This window comes from Nomascus leucogenys, chromosome 4, assembly GCF_006542625.1.
Source record: "Nomascus leucogenys isolate Asia chromosome 4, Asia_NLE_v1, whole genome shotgun sequence".
NCBI classification, from domain to species: Eukaryota; Metazoa; Chordata; class Mammalia; order Primates; family Hylobatidae; genus Nomascus; species Nomascus leucogenys.
Genome location: NC_044384.1, coordinates 32,597,143 through 32,621,322, shown reverse-complemented (window position 1 = coordinate 32,621,322; position 24,180 = coordinate 32,597,143). Strand labels below are relative to the sequence as shown.

Here is a 24,180-nt window from a genome sequence, read left to right as displayed (position 1 = left end):
TTCAGACACTACCCAAATCACCAGGGAAAGAGAATTAAGAGAACTAAAGCTAAATAAGACACTCCAGGGAAGAAGCTTAACTTAATGAGACAAGTTGTTTCAACCTTCCCCAATGGTAAGCAGGAGGCTCCTAAGCCTTTTACAATACTACACAATTGTTGCTGCAGTGACATTAAGTTAACTCCTAAAATATCTGAACTCCTGTTTCCTCTACTCCAAAATGTAAGTTTCTTTTTAATTCAGAAATTTTTAATAAAGTGTTTTACGGAGAGTTTCTGCTTGCACTTTTATCTCTTTTACCTTTTGAATGCTCTCAACATTATTTTGCAAATCAGGCCATCTTTCCTGAAGAAAAAGATTTATGGGAGACCCTTCCCCATCAGGTCCCTTCCTTTGTCCTGATATAGGACGAAGAATACTCTCACATCAGACAAAAGGACATAAAGAGTTTTCCCATTATTTTGATAAGCAAATTCTACCTATAGCTAAGAATCCTCATTAGTGACTCAGGCAAAACAGCAAGTCAAAAAGTCCCCAGAAATTTAATACTCATTTTCCAACACCCAACCTAAAACAACTGCCATCCATCATAATAATACAGCCTTTAGTCACATGGCAGAAGTACTCACGCACATATTATCATCTAATAGCATGCGGGACATGATATATTTCTTAAACTGCTTTTAACCAATGTAATAAATGATCTCACTAGCTTAATTTACTTAAAGTCATCTACTTAGTTAAAATATTTAGTATGTCCATCAAGGAAGAATTCATCATATCTTACCCTTCACAATTATGAGTAATTAAGCGCTCAGCTATGAAACTGCTAAATTATTTTTGTCAGTGGGCATGGAAATGCCTTCCTGTGGGAAATGCAGAATTCAGACATTTATGATTAAATGTTTTATTAAGTAAAAACCAATACTATTACAGGGCCTTACTGTTAGTTACTACACATTGCTCACAGCACTGGACAGATCCTTCAAATTTATTCACTAATATTAATACAATTTTATTTCTTAAAGCTGCTCTTGAAATACAACTATTAGGAAATCTGGCAAAGCCATTCTGTTGGCTTTAAAGACCTACAGCTGACAGTAATGAGTTACTAACAGGTGACTTACCTATCTCTTCTCCTGTCACCCCACCCCCAAGCCCACTTATTTGCTACTCTACCACGGAACTAGAATTCTTTATGCAACAGACCTCAAAATTGCTTTCCACTTATATAGCTAAACTGAAAACTCACTTGATTTAGCTTTGTTAATATTTTATCATATATTAACTGGGGATAAGACTTATCAGCTTGATTGATGTGTGTACTTAATTCCCAGGCAGTACTTTAGTGCCTTCCCTGGAAGAGCTGAAACTGTGGGTTCCTCTACACTTCTCTAAATGGGAACTGGTTCTACACTAGGCTGGAGAAGTATTATACATCTCTCAGGGAAGCAGTTCTTCCTTCTACTGTTCTTCTCTGCATAGCATAAGCTTTACCGAATCTTTGAAGAGTCAAGGCATATTAAGGATGGACTGAAAAGTAACTGTTCTCTAGAACACAGATTAAAAGATCTTTTATAGTTAAACATTTTTAAAAATATCACAGCCACCCCAATACTTGGAGTATTTTTATACTTACTTGACAGGGCAACAAAAGGTTGGCTGTGACTATGGCTTGTCCCTCAAAAATTTATCTGTTGGGAAATTAATTCCCAATGCAACAGTGTTGAGACGGGGGCCTTTAAGCGGTGACTAGGTCATGAGAGCTCCACCGTTATTGAAGAACTAGGTTAGTTATTGCAGGAGTGGGTTCCTGATCAAAAGGATGAGTTTGGCCCCCTCCCCTCTCTTGTGTGTGTGCTCTCTTGACCTTCTGCCTTCTACCACAGGATGATGCAGCAAAAAGGCCTTCATCCAGTTCAGGCCCTTCAACCTTGAACTTCCCAGTCTCCACAACTATAAGAAATAACTCTGTTCTTTATAAATTACCTAGTCTCAGGTATTGTTATAGCAGCACAAAATGTAAAAAGATAGTTGTTTTTAATACAGAGATAATATGTCAGCAGAAAATCTGAAAATTTTCTGTCTACCTATAAGCCTATTGGAGGCCAGGCATGGTGGTGGCTCATGCCTATAATCCCAGCACTTTGGGAGACCAAGATGGGAGGCTCACTTGAGGCCAGGATTCCAGACCAGCCAGAGAGACTCCATCTCTAAAAATAATATATATGTAATTATTATAAGAAATAATTATGCAACTTGCTTTATTGTGATACTCATTTTATTGCAGTGGTCTGCAACCAAATCCAAAATATCTCATAGACATGCCTGTATTTGGAAGAATACTAGATTGGTTTTTGGGTTCCGGGTTTTTGCTTCTGCAATAAAAAGCAAGTCACATAATTATTTCTTATAATTATAATAATTACATATATAATTATAATAATTACATATATAATTATAATAATTACATATATAATTATAATTATATTTTAAAGGCACAAAGAAGGCCTAATTCAAAAATTTCTGGCTATAAATTCCATGTAGGTGAATAAATAAAGTGCAAAAAATCCTAGCCCAGGGAGCAGGGCTACCATATAAAAATCTCAGGCAGAGCAGCAAGAGAAAGCTGAAGGAGTGATTTAAATTTTGAGCCACACAATTCCTCAAAGCCCTAGAACCAGAAATACCATTTGACCCAGTAATCGCATTACTGGGTATATACCCAAAGGAATATAGATCATTCTATTATAAAGATACACGCATGCATATGTTCACTGCAGTACTAGTCACAAAAGACATGAAATCAACCCAAATGCCCATCAGTGATAGACGAGAGAAAGAAAATGTGGTACATATACACCATGAAATACTATGCGGGAATAAAAAGGAATTAGGTCATGCCCTTTGCAGGGACATGGATGGAGCTGGAAGCCATTATCCTCAGCAAACCAAACACTACATGTTCTCACTTATAAGTGGGAGCTGAACAATGAGAAGACATGGACACAGGGAGGGAAACAACACAGACTCGGGCCTGTTGGGACTGAAGGGGAGGGAGACCATCAGGAAAAATAGCTAATGCCTACTGGGCTTAATACCCAGATGACGGGTTGATAGGTGCAGTAAATCTTCATGGCACACGTTTACCTATGTAACAACTCTGCCCATGCTGTACTTGTACCCCAGAATTTAAAATAAATTTAGAGCCACAGAATATTACTGAAAAAGACCCAAAGGAACATCAAGTCCAACATGCCCTATTTTACAGATGAGATCACCTGAGATGCTGGCACCAATCAAGGAGAGCTAGAACCAGTGCTGGAACCCGGAACCTGAAAACCAATCTGGGATTCTTCCAAATACAGGGATGTCTATGAGATATTTTGGATTCAGCTGCAGACCACTGCAATACAGCAAGTATCACAATAAAGCGAGTCACATAAATTTTGGTTTTCCATAGTCTATTAAGTGTGCAACAGCATTGTGTCTAAAAAAATGTACGTGTGTTAATTTAAAAATACTTTATTGCTGAAAAATGCTAACAATCATCTGAGCCTTCAGGGAGTCATAATCTTTTTGTGGGCAGAAGGTCTTGCCTCGATGTTGATGGCTGCTGACGGATCAGGGTGGTAGTCACTGAAGGTTGAGTCACTGTGGCAATGCCTCAAAATAAGACAACAATGAAGCTTGCTGCATCAATTTAATCTTCCTTTCATGAAAGAATTCTCTGTAGCATGTGATGCTGTTTCACAGTATTCACAACAGAAACTCTTTCAGAATTGTGAATCAATCCTCTCAAGCCCTTCTGCTGCTTTATCAGTTAAGTAAGTTTATGTAATATTATAAATCTTCTGTTGTTATTTCAACAATGTTCGAAGCATCTTCACCAGTAGATTCCATCTCAAGAAACACTTTCTTCGTTCATCCAAAAGAAACAACTTCTCATCCATTCAAGTTTTATCATAAGACCGCAGCAATTCAGTCACATCTTCAGGCACTGCTTCTAATTCTAGTTGTTTTGCTATTTCCACCACATCTGCAGTTACTTCCTTCAATGAAGTCTTGAACCCCTCAAAGTCATCCATGAGGGTTAAAATCAACTTCTTCCAAACTCCTGTTGATGTTGACATTTTGACCTTTCATGAATCGCAAATGTTCTTAATGGCATCTAGAATGTTGAATCCTTTCCAGAAGGTTTTCAATTTTCTTTGCCTAGATCCATCAGAGGAAATCATTGTCTATGGCAGCTATGGCCTTACAAAATATATTTTTTAAATAGTAAGATTTGAAAGTCAAAACGACTCTCTGATCCGTGGGTGGCAGAATGGGTGTTGTGTTAACAGGCATGAAAACAACATTAATCTCCTAGTACATCTCCAACGGAGCTCTTGGGTGACCAGTTGCTTTGTCCATGAGCAGTAATATTCTGATGGGAATCTATTTTTCTGATCAGTAAGTCTCAATAGTGGTCTTGGAACATTCAACAAGCCATGCTGTAAACAGATGTGCTGCCATTCAGGCTTTGTTATTCCATTTATAGAGCACAGGTTTTAACTTAAAGTCACCAGCTGCATTAGCCCCTAACAAGAGAGACTGCCTATCCTTTGAAGCTTTGAAGCCAGGCACTGATTTCTCCTCTCTAGCTATGAAAGTCCTAGGTGGCATCTTTTTCCAATGTAAGACTGTTTCATCTACATTGAAAATCTGTTGTTCAGTGTAGACGCCTTCATCAATGATCTTAGCTAGATCTCTGTAGCTTCTACATCAGCACTTGCTGCTTCATCTTGCACTTTAAGCAAGTTTATGGAGACAGCTTCTTTCCTTAAACTTCATGAACCATCCTCTGCTAGCTTCAAACTTTTCTTCTGTAGCTTCCTCACCTCTCTTAGTCTTCACAGAACTGAAGAGAGTTAGGGCTTTGTCTTAAGGGAATTTTGTGGCTGGTTTGAGCTTCTATCCAGGCCACAAAACTTTCTCCATATTAGTGATAAGGCTCTTTTGCTTTCTTGTCATTTGTGTGCTCAATGGAGTCTTGGCTATTTGGCACAAGAGGCCTAGCTTTCAGCCTATCTCGGCTTTTGACATGTGTTACTAACCTTACTCATTTCTAGCTTTTGATTTTAAGTAAGAGATGTGTGATTCTTCCTTTCACTTAAACACTCAGGGGCCACTGCAAGGTTATCAATTGGCCTAATCTCAGTATCACTGTGTCTCAGGGAATAGAGAGGCCAGAGGAGAGGAGAGAGATAGAACAGCTGGTTGGTGGAGCAGTCAGAACACACACAACACTGAATTTGCCATCTTACATGGGCACAGTTTGTGGCTGCCCAAAACAATTACAACAGTAACACCAAAGATCACTGATCACCACAACACATAATAATAATGAAAAGTTTGAAATATTGCCAAGAATTACCAAAACGTGACACAGAGACACAAAGTGAGCACATGCTGGTGGAAATATGGTGCCGATGACTTGCTCAATGTAGGGTTACCGCAAAATCAGTTTGTTAAAAAAAAAAAAAAAAAAAAGAATGCAGTGTCTGTGAAGCACAATAATGCAAAGTGCAATAAAAGGAGGTATGCCTGAACACTATGCTGTCTTTCTAAATAACCATTTCCCCTGAAGATGAAGCATGCAGAAATGAAATTATACTGCAGATTAAGTACTGGTCAAGCACCTACCATATGTCCAACATCAAACTGGTAAGTCCCTCTCACCCCACTCCTCAAAAGTGTTCCTTTCCCAGTCTTTCCCATCTCAGTAATTTCTCCAGTTACTCAAGCCAGAACCCTATCAGTCATCCTTGATTTCTCAATTTCTCCCACACCTCCACATCCCTATTCACTAGGAAATCCAGTAATTTCCAATTTTGAACAAAAATTAAAATATCTCAAAACTGTCTTACTCTTTCACCTGAACTGTAACAGCCTTACAACTGGTCTTCCTGCATTTTTCTCTTGACCTATTACTCCAATCCATTATATAAGCAATAGCAGGAGTTTTGAAAAGTGCAAATCGATGTGATCATGTCCCTCCCCTGCTCAAAATTCTTTAATAGCTTCTCATGGCAACCAGCATAAAATCCAAAGTCCTTAGCACAGTCTCGAAAGCCTTGCCCTATCTATCCCCAACCCCACATCTCCATTCTCAAGTTACCTTTCCCATTATTGACTGAGCTCCTGCCACAATACTCTGTTCTCATTTCCTCAAAAAATGTCAAGCTCTTTCCTGCTTCAGCCCCCATATGGTGCCCCCTCCTCCTGAAACGGTTCCCCATACTTTTCACATAGATTTCTTCCACTCATTTGTCAGGTTTCAGCTTAAATGTCAGTAAATCAAAGAAGTCATTTTTAATCTCTCTTTAAATAAAGTGGACTCCCTCCTCACATTTGGTAACTATTTCAACCCCTTTTTTCCTTCATATCACTTGGCATGATTGGTAACCCTTATCCTATTGTGTTTGATCTGTCTTCCTCACTAGAATAGTCTCCATAATGCCCATCAATTGTACTCATCACTGAATTTCCTACTTAAAAAAAAGAAGGCCTGGTACCTTTTGCTAAATGTTTATTCAATAAATTAAATCATGGATGAACCTCTGCACGCCTCAGTGTCCTGACCTATGACAACTATTTTTATTCATAAATGTAGGAAGTATAGTAACTATCCTAAAAATAAATAATGGAGAGTCACTTCACATTTGTCAGCTTCAGTTTCAAATGAAGCAGTAAACTAGTTCAGGGCTTTCCAGCACTATTTTCGGCCAGAAAATGCCTGCTGTGGGGGCTGACCTATGTATTATAGGATGTTTAGCAGCATCCCTGGCCTCTACCCATCATATGCCAGTACCACCCCTCTCCCTCAGTTATGACAACCAAAAATGTCTCCAAACCTTACCCAATATTCCTTAGGGGGCAAAACTGTCCCTGATTGAGAACCGCTAAACTAAAGTAATGCCAAAGTGTTAACATTCAACACACCTAAAAGTAATACCAATCAACTCAACAGACATAAACTATCAGAAGTTCAAATTAAAACTAGTGAATCATGGAAAACACCAAAGGAAAATCCCGCTAACATTTAATTAATTGAAACCCCCAAAATACCTCCAATGTCACCTTGACACAGTAATTCTCTCATTAATTACTGAAAAAAATGTAGTGAGTTTGTAAAGACTCAATGTTCCACATAAAATAAAAATCTAAGAATACTATATATCCAAAGTGAAAGATGAAATGAAAAATTAAAATAGAAGATCTAAGACAACTTCAACACTGCTATTTCTAGTTATAATCAGAATTTAAAAAAAAAAGTTTTTGAAGTCTTTGGGATTAAAAACAAACAAACATAACTTACTGACCTAGTAAGAAATACTCAAAGTGGTAAAATACTGAAAGTTCTACCCCTGAATTTAGAAGTAAGATAAGGCTATCTAATATTACCACGTCTATTAGGAGTGCACTAGGAGTCCCAGACAGTGTAACATAGCAAGAAAAACAAAAAGAATTTTAACTCTGGAAGAGACAATTAAAATTGTCATTATTGTCTACAATTGTCTATATAGAAAATGCAATCAAAAAGATTCTATTAATACAAAAATTTATTAGAATTAGCAAGTAAATGGAAGAAGACTGCTGAACAGAAAATTAACATACAAAAACACAATTAGCTTTCTATGTATTAGCAATAAGCAAATAAATAGGAAATTTAGCAAAATACAAGGCCAGGCACAGTGGCTCACACCTGTAATCCCAGCACTTTGGGAGGCCGAGGTGGGTGGATTGCCTGAGGTCAAGAGTTTGAGACCAGCCTGGCCAACATGGCAAAACCCCATCTCTACTAAAAATACAAGAATTAGACAGGCATGGTGGCGCATGCTTGTACTCCCAGCTACTAGGAGGTTGAGGCAGGAGAATCGCTTGAACCTGGGAGGCAGAGGTTGCAGTGAGCTGAGAGCATGCCATTGCACTCCAGCCTGGGCAACAAGGGTGAAACTCTGTCTCAGAAAAACAAAAACAAAAACAAAAATACAATTTACAATAACATCAAACAACATGAAAGACAAGAATTTAACAAAATGTCTAAGACCCACATTCTAAAAACTATAAAACACTGATGAGAGCAAATGTAAAAAAACAAAAACAAAACAAAACAAAAAAAAAACTAAATAGAGATACATTTTATTTTCATAGACTGGAAGATATATTATTGTACAGATGTAAATACTGTCCAAATCCATAGATTTAATGATCAAACTCCCAGCAGGCTTTGTTTGTGAAAGTTAACAAGTTGATTTCAAAATCTGTGTGGAAATCCAAAGGAGGTAGAATAGCCAAGACAATCTTAAATAATAAAGTTGGAGGATGTACACTACCAGATATTGAGGCTTTTTATGAAGCTACAATAATCAAGACAGTACGAATGGCAAAAGTATAGATAAAGAATCTAGTCACTTGATTTACGTCAAAAGCACAATTGCAATTCAATGGGGGAAGAATGGGTCTTTGCAATACGTGTTGCTGGAACAACTGAGTATCCACAGATAAAAATGAACTTCTATTTCACACAATTCACAAAAATTAATTCAAAATGGACTCTACACTTAATTGCTAAAAGTAAAACAATAAAGCTTACAGAAGAAAACACAGGAAAATATCTTCATGACCTTGGGGTAGGCAAGGATTTCTTAAACAAAACAGAAGAAAATACTGACAAATTGAACTACATCAAAATTAAGAACCTGATGTTCTCATACTATTGAGAGAGTGAAAAGGCAAATCAAAGATAGGGATATCTGTGGTACATATATTCAACCGAAGTCTCGTAAGACATAACACATTAAGAACTCTGAGGCCGGGAGCAGTGGCTCACGCCTGTAATCCCAGCACTCTGGGAGGCCGAGGTGGGCGGCTCACCTGAGGTCGGGAGTTCGAGACCAGCCTGACCAACACAGAGAAACCCTGTTTCTACTAAAAATGCAAAATTAGCCAGGTGTGGTGGTGCATGCCTATAATCCCAGCTACTCGAGAGGCTGAGACAGGAGAATTGCTTGAACCCAGGAGGCAGAGGTTGCAGTGAGCCGAGATTACGCCATTGCACTCCAACCTGGGCAACAAGAGTGAAACTCTGCCTCAAAAAAAAAAAGAACTTTGAAAAAAATTCAGTAAGAAAAACACGTTCCAATCAGAAAACGTAAAAGATTTGAATGGGTGCATCACAACAAAAGATATCCAAATGGCTAATAAGTAAGTATAGGAAAAGATTTCAACAGCATTACTCATCAGAGAAATACAAATTGAAACTGAGGCTGGATGCAATGGCTCACACCTGTAATCCGAGCACTTTGAGAGACTGGGGCACAATGAGCACTTGAGGTCAGGAGTTTGAGAACAGCCAGCAACACAGCAAAATCCCACTACAAAAACAAATTAAAAATTAGCCAGGTGTGGTGGCATACATCTGTAGTCCTAGCTACTTGGGAGGCTAAGGCAGGAGGACCTCTTGATTCCAGGAGTTTGAGGCTACAGTGAGCTATGATAGTGCCACTGCACTCTAGCCTGGGTGACAGAGCAAGACCCTGTCTTTGAAAAACAATAACAAAAAAACAAACAAAAAAAAAAACAAATAGGAACTCAGTAAAGATACCACAATATACACCAAACAGAACAGCTACTATTAAATAGAGAATATGGAGCATTGGAACTCTCATTTGTAGCTAGCAAGAATGTATGACTTGGTACAATCACTTTGGAAAATTGTTTGGCGATATTTACTAAAACTAAACAATTACCTATCCTACTATCGAGCAATTTCACTTTTAGATATGTACCCAAGAGAACTGAATGCACATGTCCCCCAAAAGACATATACAAGAATGTTCACAGCAGTTTTATTCATAACAGCCCAAACTGGAAGCAACCCATGTCCATTAACAGCAGAATGAATAAATAAATTGTGGAATATTCATATAATACACTACTACTATACAAAACAACAACAACAAAGAAGCAAAATAAAAACCAAAGTACTGGTACATGCAAAAACTTGGATAAATCTCAAAACAGACCAAAAAATGCTATAATTCTATGATTTCATTCATACGAAGATTAAGAAATGGCAATAATTATAGAAGTCAGAGCAGTGGTTACCCTGAGGAAGGAGTTGTACTGACTGGGAAAGGGAGCCACAGAGGTTGCTGAAAATGTTCTATATCTTGATCACCAAATGGGGGTTACATAGGTATATCTATGTGTAAAATTGTATTGAGTTGTATACTTAAAATCTGTATAACTTTCAGTGCATGTTTACCTCAGTTTAGAAAAATCAGTAACAGAATATATTTTTATGGTTTGTTCATGTAAACAAATCATATTTAGAGTAGCAGGAGCTGCCTGCTAAATATATCCTCAAACTACAAAATAAGAGCAGTGATTCTGCTATTCAACTCAATTCTGTATTCTATGATTTTCAGATCTGCATATAAACTTCTCCTACATACACTAATGAAATGCTTTAAAGATCTCAAGTTCTGAAGTCTTAAACAATTTCTCACCTTCAAAGTAGTATTTTACAGTCTGGACTTTAATTAAGAACACTACATAGCAGTCAACCCTTTCAAAAATGGGAAAAGCCCATAGATATATTTCTAATTTGAGCCCTGCTGCTACACTGTTCTGGGATTCCTCATGCTCAGGGTTCTAAGTACTTAGAAAATATTCAGGAGTTAGTGTACAAATGCAGTACTGAGGCCATTACTGTCTGTTTTGTTCTTTCTTTCTTTTCTTCCCTTTACTAAGGATTAATATACTGGAGTAATTAAACTTGTAATTTTTCCTTAAGAAGGAGATGGGGGAAAGCAAGCAATCCAACAGTCAACAAAGACTTAAGAAGCTCATCCTGAAAAATTAAAAAAAAAATTCTGCACATCTCTAAGATTTTTGGAAGACTCTCAGACTCTACAGCAATTATGGGAAGAATGTCATTAACAAAACTTCAAATACATTATTTCATTTTTTTAAGGGAGAGTAAAATTATTTTATTAAATCATGCACGTCACGTGTGTTAGTGCAAATAGTTTAATCTGTACTCCAGAAATTCTATTGTATTTTATATCTTTACAAAATAGATTTAAAACAATTATTTACTTTAAAAAATGTAATTCTGAAGTTAAGCATTTCAGAACACTATTTGCAATAATCTATATACAAGAGGTACTGGGTACCACTGGCATATTTGCATTCTGTGGTGGAGTGGCTTCCTGCAACAGAAAATGATGAAATGAACTATATGACAGTATTTTCTACAAGTCATTTGTGACTAATTCCTCCATAAATCTAGTGATCCTCCCAACGGCAATCTCAAATAGCTTAAAATATAACCTTTAAAGTATAAACAGTGACTGCCAAACATCACAAGGCAAATTATACCCTAAACTCCTATTTCAATATTTGGCTAGACCTGTGGATTGCCACAGAACATTCAAGCCAATTCACTGACATTCCCTCCTGGTCTTCACTGACTGAAAAATTTAACTATATGATACTTTAGGATATTCTATGACCTAAATAAACTTCATTGACATAACTATGATGCCGCACAAAACCATGGCTAAACTTTCACTTGTGTTTTAAATTTGTAACATCAAGCAGTGTTTTTAGGTGCTTCACTGTGCATAGAACACTATTAATCTTGGGAATAGTGCTTTTCATTAACAGAAAGTCCCAATTAACAACAATAAAAAGAAAATAACCATTTGCATACCCAACCAGGAAATGTGTTGGTAGGTACAACAGCTCACCCTGAACATGAATTAGCTCTGACACATCATAAACCAAATTAGGTCAATATAAGCTTATCTAAAGAGATATTAATACTTTCTTCAATTAAACATGCTTGGAGGAATAGATGATAGAAAAAAAAATCATGCTTCCTAAAATGCTGTATATGAGAAAGTAACTTGGCTTTTAAAGAAAAATATCTCTTTAAATACATGGTTTAATAAATTACATTCCAATTGACTCAACAGTTTGGTTGACTGCACTGAAATTGTGTAATTACTATGTTTTTGCTCCCAGAAATACTTCAGTTTGCTCAAGAAAATACACACTCTCATGGAAAGTTTTTCAAAGTTGATGTCCTCCACATCTTCAAGTCACATTAAGGCTGAACAAGCGTGCACATATTCCCCAAATTATCACCATAACAGTTTATTTTCCAAATGTATTTTTTCCTTAAAAAAAAAAAATCCACGCAAATAGTTCTAAGTCTTGTTCCCAATAGCTCAGTGGTTTTATAACAAGTAAAAATGGCATAAATATGTAAAAAATATATATATGTGTGTATATATTTCAAACTGATAGGCACTGAGCACACAGGGCTTCTCTTCCCATGTATGTATTGGTTGTTTGGTTTGGGTAGTTATCAAATCAGAAAAATGAATTATCTGGTGATCAGAATTCAGAGTAAAATACTCATAAATTTAATGTTATAAATAATCTGGTGTACCAAGAAGCCTACTTTAGGCCACCATAATATTCAGAATCTTAACATACTAATTTAAAAATTACATGAAAAATTGCAAGCAAATTATTGCTTACAGTAGAATAAAGTCACAATTTTATATCTTCTTTATAGACAGATACATTTTATATAATTTAAAGCAATGACCCTACAGCTGTATTCTTGTACTTCTGCTGTTTTAAGAGGTAAAGAGGAAGAAAATGGTTCTGTTTGTCCCCAGCATGAGTGTGATGCCAGCTTCCAGAGGGAGGACAGTGTACAGACTCAAGGAACGCTCTCATGGAGAAGCTCTGGCCAGACCTGGCACGTACAGCACGATGGCTGTTACTGCAACCAGGGCAGCCAACATGGGCACCCAGGGCCAGGGTTTCTTTCTCTACCACAATGGACCGAAACACCAAAACAGGAAAGCCAGGAATAGGCCGATGAATACGGCTGGGACGGGTTGTAATATGGAAGGATTATTTCCTTTCTCTCGGAGCAGCTTCAGGTTGTTTTTACACTGTTTGAGCTCATCTGTGATTGACTGCTTTTCCTGCTCAGTCATTTCAAACTTCAACTTCAGTTCTGAGAGTACAGTCTGTGTCTTTTCATACTCTTTCTGCACATCCTTTGCTTGGTTTTCAGCCTTACTGAGAAGAGTTTTTAAATCAGCTGAATCCCGAAGATGCTGTTCTTTCAAGGATCCCACTTGATTCTCAAGTTCTTTCCTAGACATTTGAAGGATGCTGAGATCACTGGTAAGCTCTAAACTCTGCTTCTGAGAACTGTGCAATTCTTTTTCTTGCCGTTGCAGTTCTGATGATAGCAAAACATTTTCCCTTTTTAGAGAATGGTATTTGGTTTCCAATGCATTCCATTCCTTTCTCAACTTCTCTAGTTCACCTTGCAACCTTGTTGCTTCTTCTCTCTGCTGGTCCTCACACTGTTGACATCTAAGCTGAAAACTGTTTTGCAGACTTGTGATTTCTTTCTCATATTCAGACACTGCTTTCCGCCACCGCTCAAGCTCAGCTCTCACCTTCTTAAGCTCTTCTTGTAAAGAAGCAATGTCAGTGTCCTGCTCAGAGGCAGCCTTTTCTGCTGCTTGATGAAGGAGCAAAATTTCATCTCAGGCACTAAGCAATTCATCTCTAGTACTTGTGATTTCACTGTCCTTCTCCTCCCGGAGATTCTCAATATCGATGTGTAAACTCTGCAATTGGGCTTGAAGAACCTGTATTTGTTTAGTGGATTCCTCAACTTGATTTCGATAGGCTTTTCTTTCTTCTTCCAAAAGAGCTTGAAGTTCAAAGCATTTTTGTTTACTTGTTCTAGCTAGCTCCTGGGCTTCGATCAATTCCTTTCGAAGATGCTATATTTCTTGCTTTGCCTCAATTTCTGACTGTGCACACTGCAAGTCATCTTTTAAAAGGGACACTTTGGCAAGAGGCTCATTTAGGTCTTGCTCATCCATTTGGGCGTCTGTAGTGTCATCACTGCTTTTTTCCTTGCTTGGACTCGGAGTATCTGAAAAATCAGATTCTTTTGCTCTTGTCTGATTTTCTTTTGAAAGCTTTGTTTCTTCTACCGCTTTGGTTAGATGCCCTTCGACGATCAGCTTCTCTAAGCTGCTGCATTCTTTAAGAGTTTTCTCCTGAAGATGTTCTAACCATACTTGTAAAGCTGTTAGCCTTTCATTGGTGAAACCATTATCAGCTTGCAAAGCTTCTATTTTTGTCTGGAGCTCTTGTTCTTTTTCTTCCATTTCATCTATTTTATGTTGTAATTCTTTTTTCTCAGCCTGTCCTTTCTGTTGGATTTCCTCGTTTTCACTCTGCTACCTTTAATTTATCAGATAAATCTTTAATCTCATTAACTGCTCCATTATATTTATTGGCTAATTCTCTTAATTCTTCCTGACTCCTTTCATTCATTTCTTTCAGATGGGTACATTCATCTTCAGTATTACTCAGACTTCGCTCAACTTCTGAAAGTTTTCTAACCACTTCAATTTTCTCCTGAAGAACTCAGGGAACAGAAAGTTCTCCTGAAGAACTTTCTCCTGAGTCTCCTCAGGGACTCTTTGGCTGTTGTCTCATAGTTATGTTTATCCTCTTGTAATGCTATAAGTTCCTTTTGTAAACTATCTTCTGTTTGATTTTTGGAGCATGCCTTTAATTGGTTTCCCATAACTTCTAACCATGATAAGAGTCTATCTTCATCTATTAAAGCCTGCCAACTGGTATCTGAAGCCTCTTGGGTGATGGCTAGTAGCCGCTGAAGCGTGGCTAACTTCCGTTCCAACATTTGTTCCCGACGTAAGGCCTCCTATAGATACTGAGAAAGCTGGAATAGTTCCTGAGAGTACATACTTGGAGTGTTAGCAGGAACTTTGTCAACAGGACTTGGTAACGGTGCATGGATGACACTTACCGTGTATTCTCTGTCATGTCTCCTCCAAACTGGATAATGTCACCAGGAAGAATTTCACATGGTGGACTTTCTTCAGAGCCTCGACTCAATCTCTGGCTATTTATAAAAGTTCCATTACTACTTTTAGTGTCTTGAAGATAAAACTTGCCCGTCTTGTGATCAAACCAGACGAGAGCGTGGTTCCTTGATAGCACTTTGCAATCAAAAGTGGCATTATTCTGCGCTGGTCGACAGCGGGCCACTGAGCGGCCGATTTTGATGGGCTCATCCAGGTAGACATGACGCTCCTGAAACAGGTGCGAGTTCGGGCAGCAAGTGAAGATGGCCAAGGCTGACGGCATCGAGGTTAGATTGGGGGTGTCTCTCCTACCAAGGACAAAGAAGAGTTCCTCCAGATCTGGACTGCCCTTCACAAGCCTATGCCCCTATCCCACCCAAAATTTTAAATTAACACAAACTGCACATTGTCTAAGCATAACCAGTGAACATCAACTCTTCACTTGGGTGGGAAGACAAGCCAGCGTAAGCCCCATCACCTCCTTTAAAACCCAGCAACACCTTGATCACAAAAAGTCCCCCACTGGCAGCTTTCAGTTCATCTTCTTCTCTGGGAAGAAAAGGCTCAAACATCGGGCAGCTTTGGCCAAGAAAACTCCTGGAACACAGTTTGCGGACTGGAGGTATCCAAGCAGATGAGTCACACGCCAATTCTTGTGTTTGGTTTGAGATCGCGGTCGCTTTGAATACATTATTCTTAAAAAGCCTTCATCTATAAATTTAAACGTGAAAGTTGTGATGCCATTTCTCTTCAGGTATAATGACATTTTAATAAGCTACTCTAGGAGATGGAGAGCAGTTGCTTAATTTAGGAAAAAAAGGCCTCAAACGTTTCCTAGGCTAAGTAATTCCATGTAGTTTTTTCCCCAAAATTCCTTTGCCTGGCAACTATACTTCTGGAAAAAAAATCATACGGAAAGCACAAATACTGCTCAACAAACATGTTCTCAGGAGTTTTTCAAAATGAATTTCAAAAACCTGGAATACCAGCTGGGAGCAGTGGCTCACGCCTGTAATCCCAGCACTTTGGGAGGCTGAGGCGGGTGGATCATGAGGTCAGGAGATCGAGACCATCCTGGCTAACACGGTGAAACCCCGTCTCTACTCAAAATACAAAAAATTAGCCGGACGTAGTGGTGGGCACCTGTAGTCCCAGCTACTCGGGAGGCTGAGGCAGAAGAATGGCGTGAACCCAGGAGGCGGAGCTTGCAGTGAGCCCAGATCGCGCCACTGCACTCCAGCCTGGATGACAGAGCAAGACTCTGTCTCCAAAAAAAAAAAAAATCTGGAATGCCAACAGCATTAGGAACTTGTGGCAAAGCAATTCATTGTGCTTCTTAAAATAGAGTATATTGTAGGAATCAAATAGGTTTTAGAATAATATTTAGGAATATGACAAAGCATGCACAATACATTAGGTTTTTAAAAGCATGTTACTACATAGTATATACACATTATAAATTTTGTGTAAACATATGTATGTGTATAGAAACAAAGAAACTAGCTATGTGCTAAAATGTTAACTGTGGTTCTCTTTAGGTGGCAGCGTTATAGGCAATTTTTAATTTATTCTTTCTTGAGCATTTAAACTTTTCCACAATGAGGATATATTAATTTTGTGATTAGATATTTTTTAGTCTTGTTAATACTAAGTTCAGGTTGGATTATAAGTGACTTGTTTGTCTTCCTCCTAATAGTAATCATTGAGTTCAATTATAATTGGTCCATTACTTAAATGCTCAAACTTTGGGTTTTTTTGTTTTTTGAGATGAGCCAAGATTACACCACTGCACTCCAGCCTGGACGACAGAGCGAGACTAGGTCTCAAAAAAAAAAAAAAAAAAACCACAATTCTCAATTCCATTCAAGCATTTAAAAGATATTTGTAGAAAGGCTGTACTATGCGTTTTTGTGGGGTGCTATCCATTAAAAACACAGTAAATAAGATGCAGCATAATGTGAAGGTTGATGTATCTGCCTTGATGTAACATGCCTCTGAAGCTGGCATGCAACGGGCTTTAAAATCCAATGTTTATTGTCATTATCAGCCTAAACAGTAATTTAACTAATCGGTGGTTCATTTAAGATGTCTGTATTTGCCACACACAATCCAAACAGCTGCAGTCATTGGCTGGAAGGCAGTCCCTGTGGAAACATCAATATGCAAAGAAGGGCAAGACCTAAAATCCTTCTGTTAACTCTCCATCCAGCTGTTAAGTGCATTTGTGAAATTAGAGTTGACCTATAAGTGCACTGTAATGTTTTTAAATGTAGTGCTTATAAAAAATCAATATGGTTAGGAAAGTGTACTAATTAGACAGCATCCGAGCAATTACGAAGTCAGTATCATGTCAACATACATTTTTATTACCCTGAGTCTAGTATTCATTAAGACAGAGACCTCTCAATTTCCTATTAAATATGTCCTTCCCAAATTGCCAGCTAAAATCAATCAATATCTTCTCCTTGAATTCTGTGGTTAAATAAATGAGTGAAAAATAGTAGGAGTAAATTCAGAAAGAAATAATAGCAGATTCTGTTTCAAATGAAAACCGATATTGGTATAGTTGTAGAACTTAAGGAGCAGATGGCATAGCCTCTCCCTCCTCAACCAAAAGCCAAAGTAGGATAATTGAAAAGGCAGGGGAAGCAAAAGTAATTTTAACACCAAATACACTGAAGTACATCTCCAAGTGATCTGACATAACAGTGGATGTCCAGGAAATAATTACAGTAAATAGATACTGGGCAACTATAAAAAGTGAGTTTGCTCCTTTTAAAAAACAAGAGCTTGACTATCACAGTGACTAGAGTCACAAATAAAAGTGCATTAAGTAGTTGTGGTTTCCATTAACCAAGAATCTAAAATTAATGTGCACAAAGGGTAAAAGGTGGCTGTTCTCAAAGTGCTATTTCTGGCCACATAGATTTTACATGAGGACAGCCATTTTCAAGATGAACAGCAAACAATGTGCCCAAATGTGTGAACCTGGGTAGTGAGTTTTAGTTTCCTATAAACATTCTAATTCTGTAGTATATACATGAAGAGATGAATTCTACATAATGTATAAGTTAGAATGGTTCTTACAGATCCTTGCACTGGTAAGAAAATTCTGGTTTTTTTTTTATAGCATTCTTGCAGTTAAATACAAAAACTTTACCAAGCTATTAAAGAAAAATTTTCTAAGCTAGTCCAATATGCAACATTTTGTACTATATACTTGACATACATCCAAAGGTAAATTATACTGTTTAATGGTTTGACAAGAAATAAAAGGCAAGACATGAAAAATTACAAAATCCAAAGGAAAAGTCACAATCTCATTCTACAGCAGATCTGCAGGTAAATTCTGATCCAATTTATCTTGGGAAGTACAAGAACAAATATGCAGCCTTCCTTTTAGAAGTAGCAGCAAAATAGTTCATTTAAGTGAAATGCACACATTAACTGAAGATTTATAATATCTTATGTACTAGTTCTACTTCTACCCACAGCCACTGATGTCTCTCTGCTTGGATATCCCATAGACCAAACCTAAACTCATCACCTCTTAAATCCCAAACCAACGGTTCTCTATCTTACTTGCTCAGGTTAGAAATATCAATGTATCCTTGACTCACTCTTCTACTTCACTGACTAAACTCAAAAGTACGACATGTTGATGCTATCTGAATCTGTTTTTCTTCATCTCCACTGCCACTCTTCCAGTTCACTGTATCATTACCACTCATCAAATAATTTATTTTAAAGTGTGGTCAAATGTGTCAACTCTTTTCCATAACCTGGATTCTCACTGGAGGTAGAATCACATTTATTGTTTTTGGTGGATCAGCCTGGATACTGTTTTCCTTTGGAGATTAGCATAGTCAGTAGAGAATCACAGGAGTAATAATAAAAGATAAAACTGCTGCTCGGGCATGCTGGCACACACCTGTAATCCCAGCACTTTTGAGAGGCTGAGGTGGGCAGATCGCTTGAGCCCAGGAGTTGGAGACCTCCCTGGGTAACATGGCGAAACCCCGTCTCTACTAAAAATACAAAAACTGAGATGGGAGGAGCACCTAAGTCTGAGCCTGGGGAGATCGAGGCTATGGTGAGCCATGATGATGTCACTGCACTACAGCCCGGGCAACAGAGTGAGACCCCATCTCAAAATAAAAACAAAAAATATATTACACACACAAAAAAGTCAAGACAGTAATACATATTATTTGATGCTGATCTTGAAGATGTCTGTCCTAATGTACAATTTAGGTGGCCAGAAAGTAAAACACATAAACCCATTCATGACAATGACAAAGGAAAGGAAGAAGGGAACTGTTATGATCAGATGAAAAATAAATAGCTAGGTTTACCGGAATGCTTGATTCAGAATTTGATAATGAAAATGTTCTGGTGCCAATCCCATGACCACAGCATTAGGATCACTTGTTTGTATTCCTGGGAATGGAAAAAAAAAATGATTGTTGAAAATGCAATTAAAAGCAATATCACATTTAAAACAAAGTAGTTTTAGTCAATCAACTGCAAACTTTTGCTGCATCCATAATCTAAAATTTAACAGATTATCCTGCCCAGTGTACTTTGGAAGTATAAGAGAGAGTACACATAATGAGAGGGAGAGGGAGATGGGGGTTGGGAGGGAAAAAGAGAGAAAATCTAATATTTTTCCATATTCCTTGTGCACAGTCTTAAGCGTACTAAGTAACCAGAAGATCTGAATTGAAAATTGTAACCTGATGTCCTCAAACAAATGATAATTTCCTACTTCAAAATGCTTTACTGATTACAATCAACAGGAACTGAGTTCCCTATGAACTATCAGATCGATAGCAACTGATGAGGGACTGAGAATCTAAGAGGCAAGGGAAATTAGACTTTCTAATTGACACAACTGAGGTTAACACATTCATGATTAATATGAAATGCACTGCAGAGTCTAGTTTTCTACATGCCTTATCTACTTTTAGTTTCAGAAATATTATTTTAAAATTAAAGTATGTTTTAAGGCCTTGGCATCTTATAACAGAACTTCAGACATGACAATCAAATAAGTACATTCTCCATTACAACTTTATTTATTTATTTATTTATTTTTGGGACGGAGTTTTGCTCTTGTTGCCCAGGCTGGAGTGTAATGGTGCGATCTCAGCTCACTGCAACCTCCGCCTCCTGGGTTCAAGCAATTCTCCTGCCTCAGCCTCCAGAGTAGCTGGGATACCAGGCATGTGCCAACCGCACCCGGCTAATTTTGTATTTTTAGTAGAGACGGGGTTTCTCCATGTTGGTCAGGCTGGTCTCGAATTCCCGACCTCAGGTGATCCACCCGCCTCAGCCTCCCAAAGTGCTAGGATTACAGATGTGAGCCACCACACCCAGCCTCTCCATTACAATTATTAAAAGTCTGATTAAAGGTTCCATGGATTATCCATATGTCAATTCCTATTTGCCTCTCTTATTGGCTGCAGATATCCAGGCTTTCCAACTTCCTCCTTACCAGTAGCCACGAGTATTCTCCAGTAGTTTCTTTGCTAACACAATAAGCTATTCCAGACTCATACCATGCCTGTCCAGATCTGAAATCAGTAATTTCTCCAAAGAACTACAGTGGGAATTGACAATATATACCACAGTCTGAGCAGTGGGTTGTCATTACTTTAGGCTTTTCCAGTGGAAGACTACATAATATCTATTATTTAAGAGAAAAAAGGAGTTGGTAACTATATTTTCTATTCAAAAGCAGTAATACACAGCTTTTATTTAACTTACTTGATTTTTATTATTTGCATCTCTTTTCACTGACACTAAAATCTAATAGTTACTACTTTGCTTTTTCCTATATATACCTTTAATTAAAAAAAATACCAGTATTACTAATAACAATAAGACTCCTGAATGCAGTTTAAGATCTCTTTGTAGTTCTGTCCTTAGAATTTATCCCATTATGAATGAACACATCAAAATACTGTACTTTAAAGTCATTTGAAGTAATTCTTTTCTTTGAGTGGTTATGTCACCAACCTCATACAGAGTTAAGTTCACTTCTATTGGAGGCTGGTTTTTCACTTAATTGTCTTTTCTTTGTATACAATATTCACATGGTTCCAAAGTCAAAATTATGTAATGGGGACTTTTTTAAAAGCCTCCTATCTTGATCCATCTCCTCTTCCCTTGCTTCCCCTTTAGGTAACCATTTTTATTAGTTTTTCATTTATCCTTCTTTGGCTTCTTTTTACAAATATAAGACAAATACACATGTATATCCATTTTCTTCTCATTTTCCTACACAGAAAATGTGTAAAGATTTCTACATCTTACTTTTCTCATTTAATATATCCTATGCAGAGCATTCCTTATCAAGAGATAGAACTCTTCATCATTATTTAATTTTCAGCTACAAAGCATTCCATTTTGTGAATATATCACAGTTTATTCAATCAGTCCCTTCTGATGAATATTTGGGTTGTTTCCAATCTTTTGTTATTACAAATAAGGTAGTAATGAATAACCTTGTTCATATGTCATTGTGTATTTTTGTATCTATATTTTAGAGATAGATTCCTACAAGTGCTGCTTCATATGTAATTTTGCTAGCTACTGCCAAATTCCTCTCCATAGGCTTTGTGTCATTTTATATTCCTGTCAGCACTCAGATGCTTTTAATAAATTTATTTTCTGTTTAATTCAGCAAAGTTGGTTTCTGTTTCTTGCAAATAATAATTCTGATTGATACACTGGCATATTTCCTATTAGTACTAGTTTTGAGGTCTGCCCAATTCTATAGCCATGCTAAACTTATAAACTCCATTTTCTATATTGTGCCATTGCACTCTGAGTATCCTCTCTGAAAAGAAGCAATGTGGCAAAGCTTCATAAAACTATGATATTATTTCAGAATCTGTTGACTTTTCCAAAGAGAAACACTTTTTTCTTGATTGAAAAATATTTCATGTTCAACGTAAAAACTTTACACTATCCAGAATAACATCTACTTTAAACAAAGAGATCCTGGTGTATCTCATTTAATCAAGTTAATACAGTGGCTCCTGCATTGAGGATTAGCTTATAATACTCAAAATAATTTTGACCTGTGTTTGTTTTTTCTATTATTATACTTTAAGTTCTAGGGTACATGTGTTCAATGTGCAGGTTTGTTACATATGTATACATGTGCCATGTTGGTGTGCTACACCCATTAACTCGTCATTTACATTAGGTATATCTCCTAATGCTATCCCTCCCCACTCCCCCCACCCCACAACAGGCCCCAATGTGTGATGTTCCCCTTCCTGTGGCCAAGTGTTCTCATTGTTCAATTCCCACCTATGAGTGAGAACATGTGGTGTTTGGTTTTCTGTCCTTGTGATAGTTTGCTGAGAATGGTGGTTTCCAGCTTCATCCATGTCCCTACAAAGGACATGAACTCATCCTTTTCTATGGATGCATAGTATTCCATGGTGTATATGTGCCACATTTTCTTAATCCAGTCTATCATTGATGGACATCTGGGTTGGTTCCAAGTCTTTGCTATTGTGAATAGTGCCACAATAAACATATGTGTGCATGTGTCTTTAGAGCAGCATGATTTATAATCCTTTGGGTATATACCCAGTAATGGGATGGCTGGGTCAAATGGTATTTCTAGTTCTAGATCCCTGAGGAATTGCCACACTGACTTCCACAATGGTTGAACTAGTTTACAGTCCCAACAACAGTGTAAAAGTGTTTCTATTTCTCCACATCCTCTCCAGCATCTGTTGTTTCCTGTCTTTTTAATGATCACCATTCTAACTGGTGTGAGACGGTATCTCATTGTGGTTTTGATTGCATTTCTCTGATGGCCAGTGATGATGAGCATTTTTTCATGTGTCTGTTGGCTACATAGAAGTCTTCTTTTGAGAAGTGTCTGTTCATATCCTCCGCCCACTTTTTGATGGGGTTTGTTTGTTTTTTTCTTGTAAATTTGTTTGAGTTCTTTGTAGATTCTGGATAGTAGCCTTTTGTCAGATGAGTAGATTGCAAAAATTTTCTCCCATTCTGTAGGTTGCCTGTTCACTCTGATGGTAGTTTCTTTTGCTGTGCAGAAGCTCTTTAGTTTAATTAGATCCCATTTGCCAATTTTGGCTTTTGTTGCCATTGCTTTTGGTGTTTTAGACATGAAGTTCTTGCCCATGCCTATGTCCTGAATGGTATTGCCTAGGTTTTCTTCTAGGGTTTTTATGGTTTTATGATCTGTGTTTTTTCAAACCATGGGTTGTGATCTATTATTAGGTTGTAAAACTAATTCGGAGGGCTCTAAGCAGCATCATAATCAAACAAACAATCAAACCAAAAAGAAAATAGAATGCATGTTATACAGCAAGAGTAAGTATTGCTTAACTTACATAAAGATACACATGTAGATATGTATTAGGTTACTATGTAATGTGTTTCACTTACTATGGATTACAGTCAAAAAAAGGTTTGGGAAATGCCAATTTTGATTCAAAATATCAGTACTATCAAACATTTCAATAATAACAGGGAAATCAGAATAAACATCTCTAAACATCCAGTTTTAAAAATGATTTGTAAGTACACATAAATATCCAATCTTTAAATTTTCCAAATTTCCCCTACCTTTGAAATCAGGCAGTGCCCGATCATCAACTAGCAGCATGGGTCTGACTTGTTTCTGCTCTAGTAAACTTCTGGCTGCAGTCAGAGATGTGAATATTTCATCTTCAGAAATATCAAATTCCAATTTTCTCAACCTTTCCAACAGGTCTTGCTTGCTCTCTTTGGTCGTATTGGTCACAAACCTAACGATTACAGAAGCGCCACGTAACCTGGAGAGGGCCAAATTCAGAAGTCAAAAGGCAGCTTTTACATTCTGGCCCTATAAAATCTCCTAATTTGTTAAAACTGTGCCAAATGTTTTTATGGCCAGCAACATGACAATGTGTAGCCTCTTGCCCCTCCAGAATGGCAGGTTTACAGTTTACATAGCTACTTAGAGATGTCACTGTTCACCAGAGATAAAAAGATTTTTCTTTCAATCTACGGTAGAAAACTCATCTGTAAAGCAGTAAAAGCTCTGTCCAACAAGAGCACACTGATTAACAGACATCCATTCCCCTATTAAGGAGTCAAGATAAAGTCCAACCGTGCAACAGATTTTTTTTTTTTTTTTTACTTTAAA

At 37.5% G+C, this 24,180-nt stretch overlaps 1 protein-coding gene and 1 pseudogene across 3 annotated transcripts in view; both read right to left on the bottom strand.

Annotated features, from left to right (window-relative positions):
• The window catches only part of HDHD2 (haloacid dehalogenase like hydrolase domain containing 2), a 47,498-nt gene that overhangs the window by 8,145 nt on the left and 15,173 nt on the right, over positions 1-24,180 (bottom strand). For all 3 annotated transcript variants that reach the window (XM_003267559.3, XM_030810485.1, XM_012506289.2), the window contains exons 3-4: positions 23,619-23,827; positions 19,355-19,439 (exon numbers count right to left, since the gene is read on the bottom strand). In XM_003267559.3, coding sequence (XP_003267607.1) covers positions 19,355-19,439; positions 23,619-23,827 — 294 coding nt within the window. The remainder of the gene's footprint in view (positions 1-19,354; positions 19,440-23,618; positions 23,828-24,180) is intronic.
• On the bottom strand, positions 12,765-15,649 carry LOC101177048 (annotated as a pseudogene).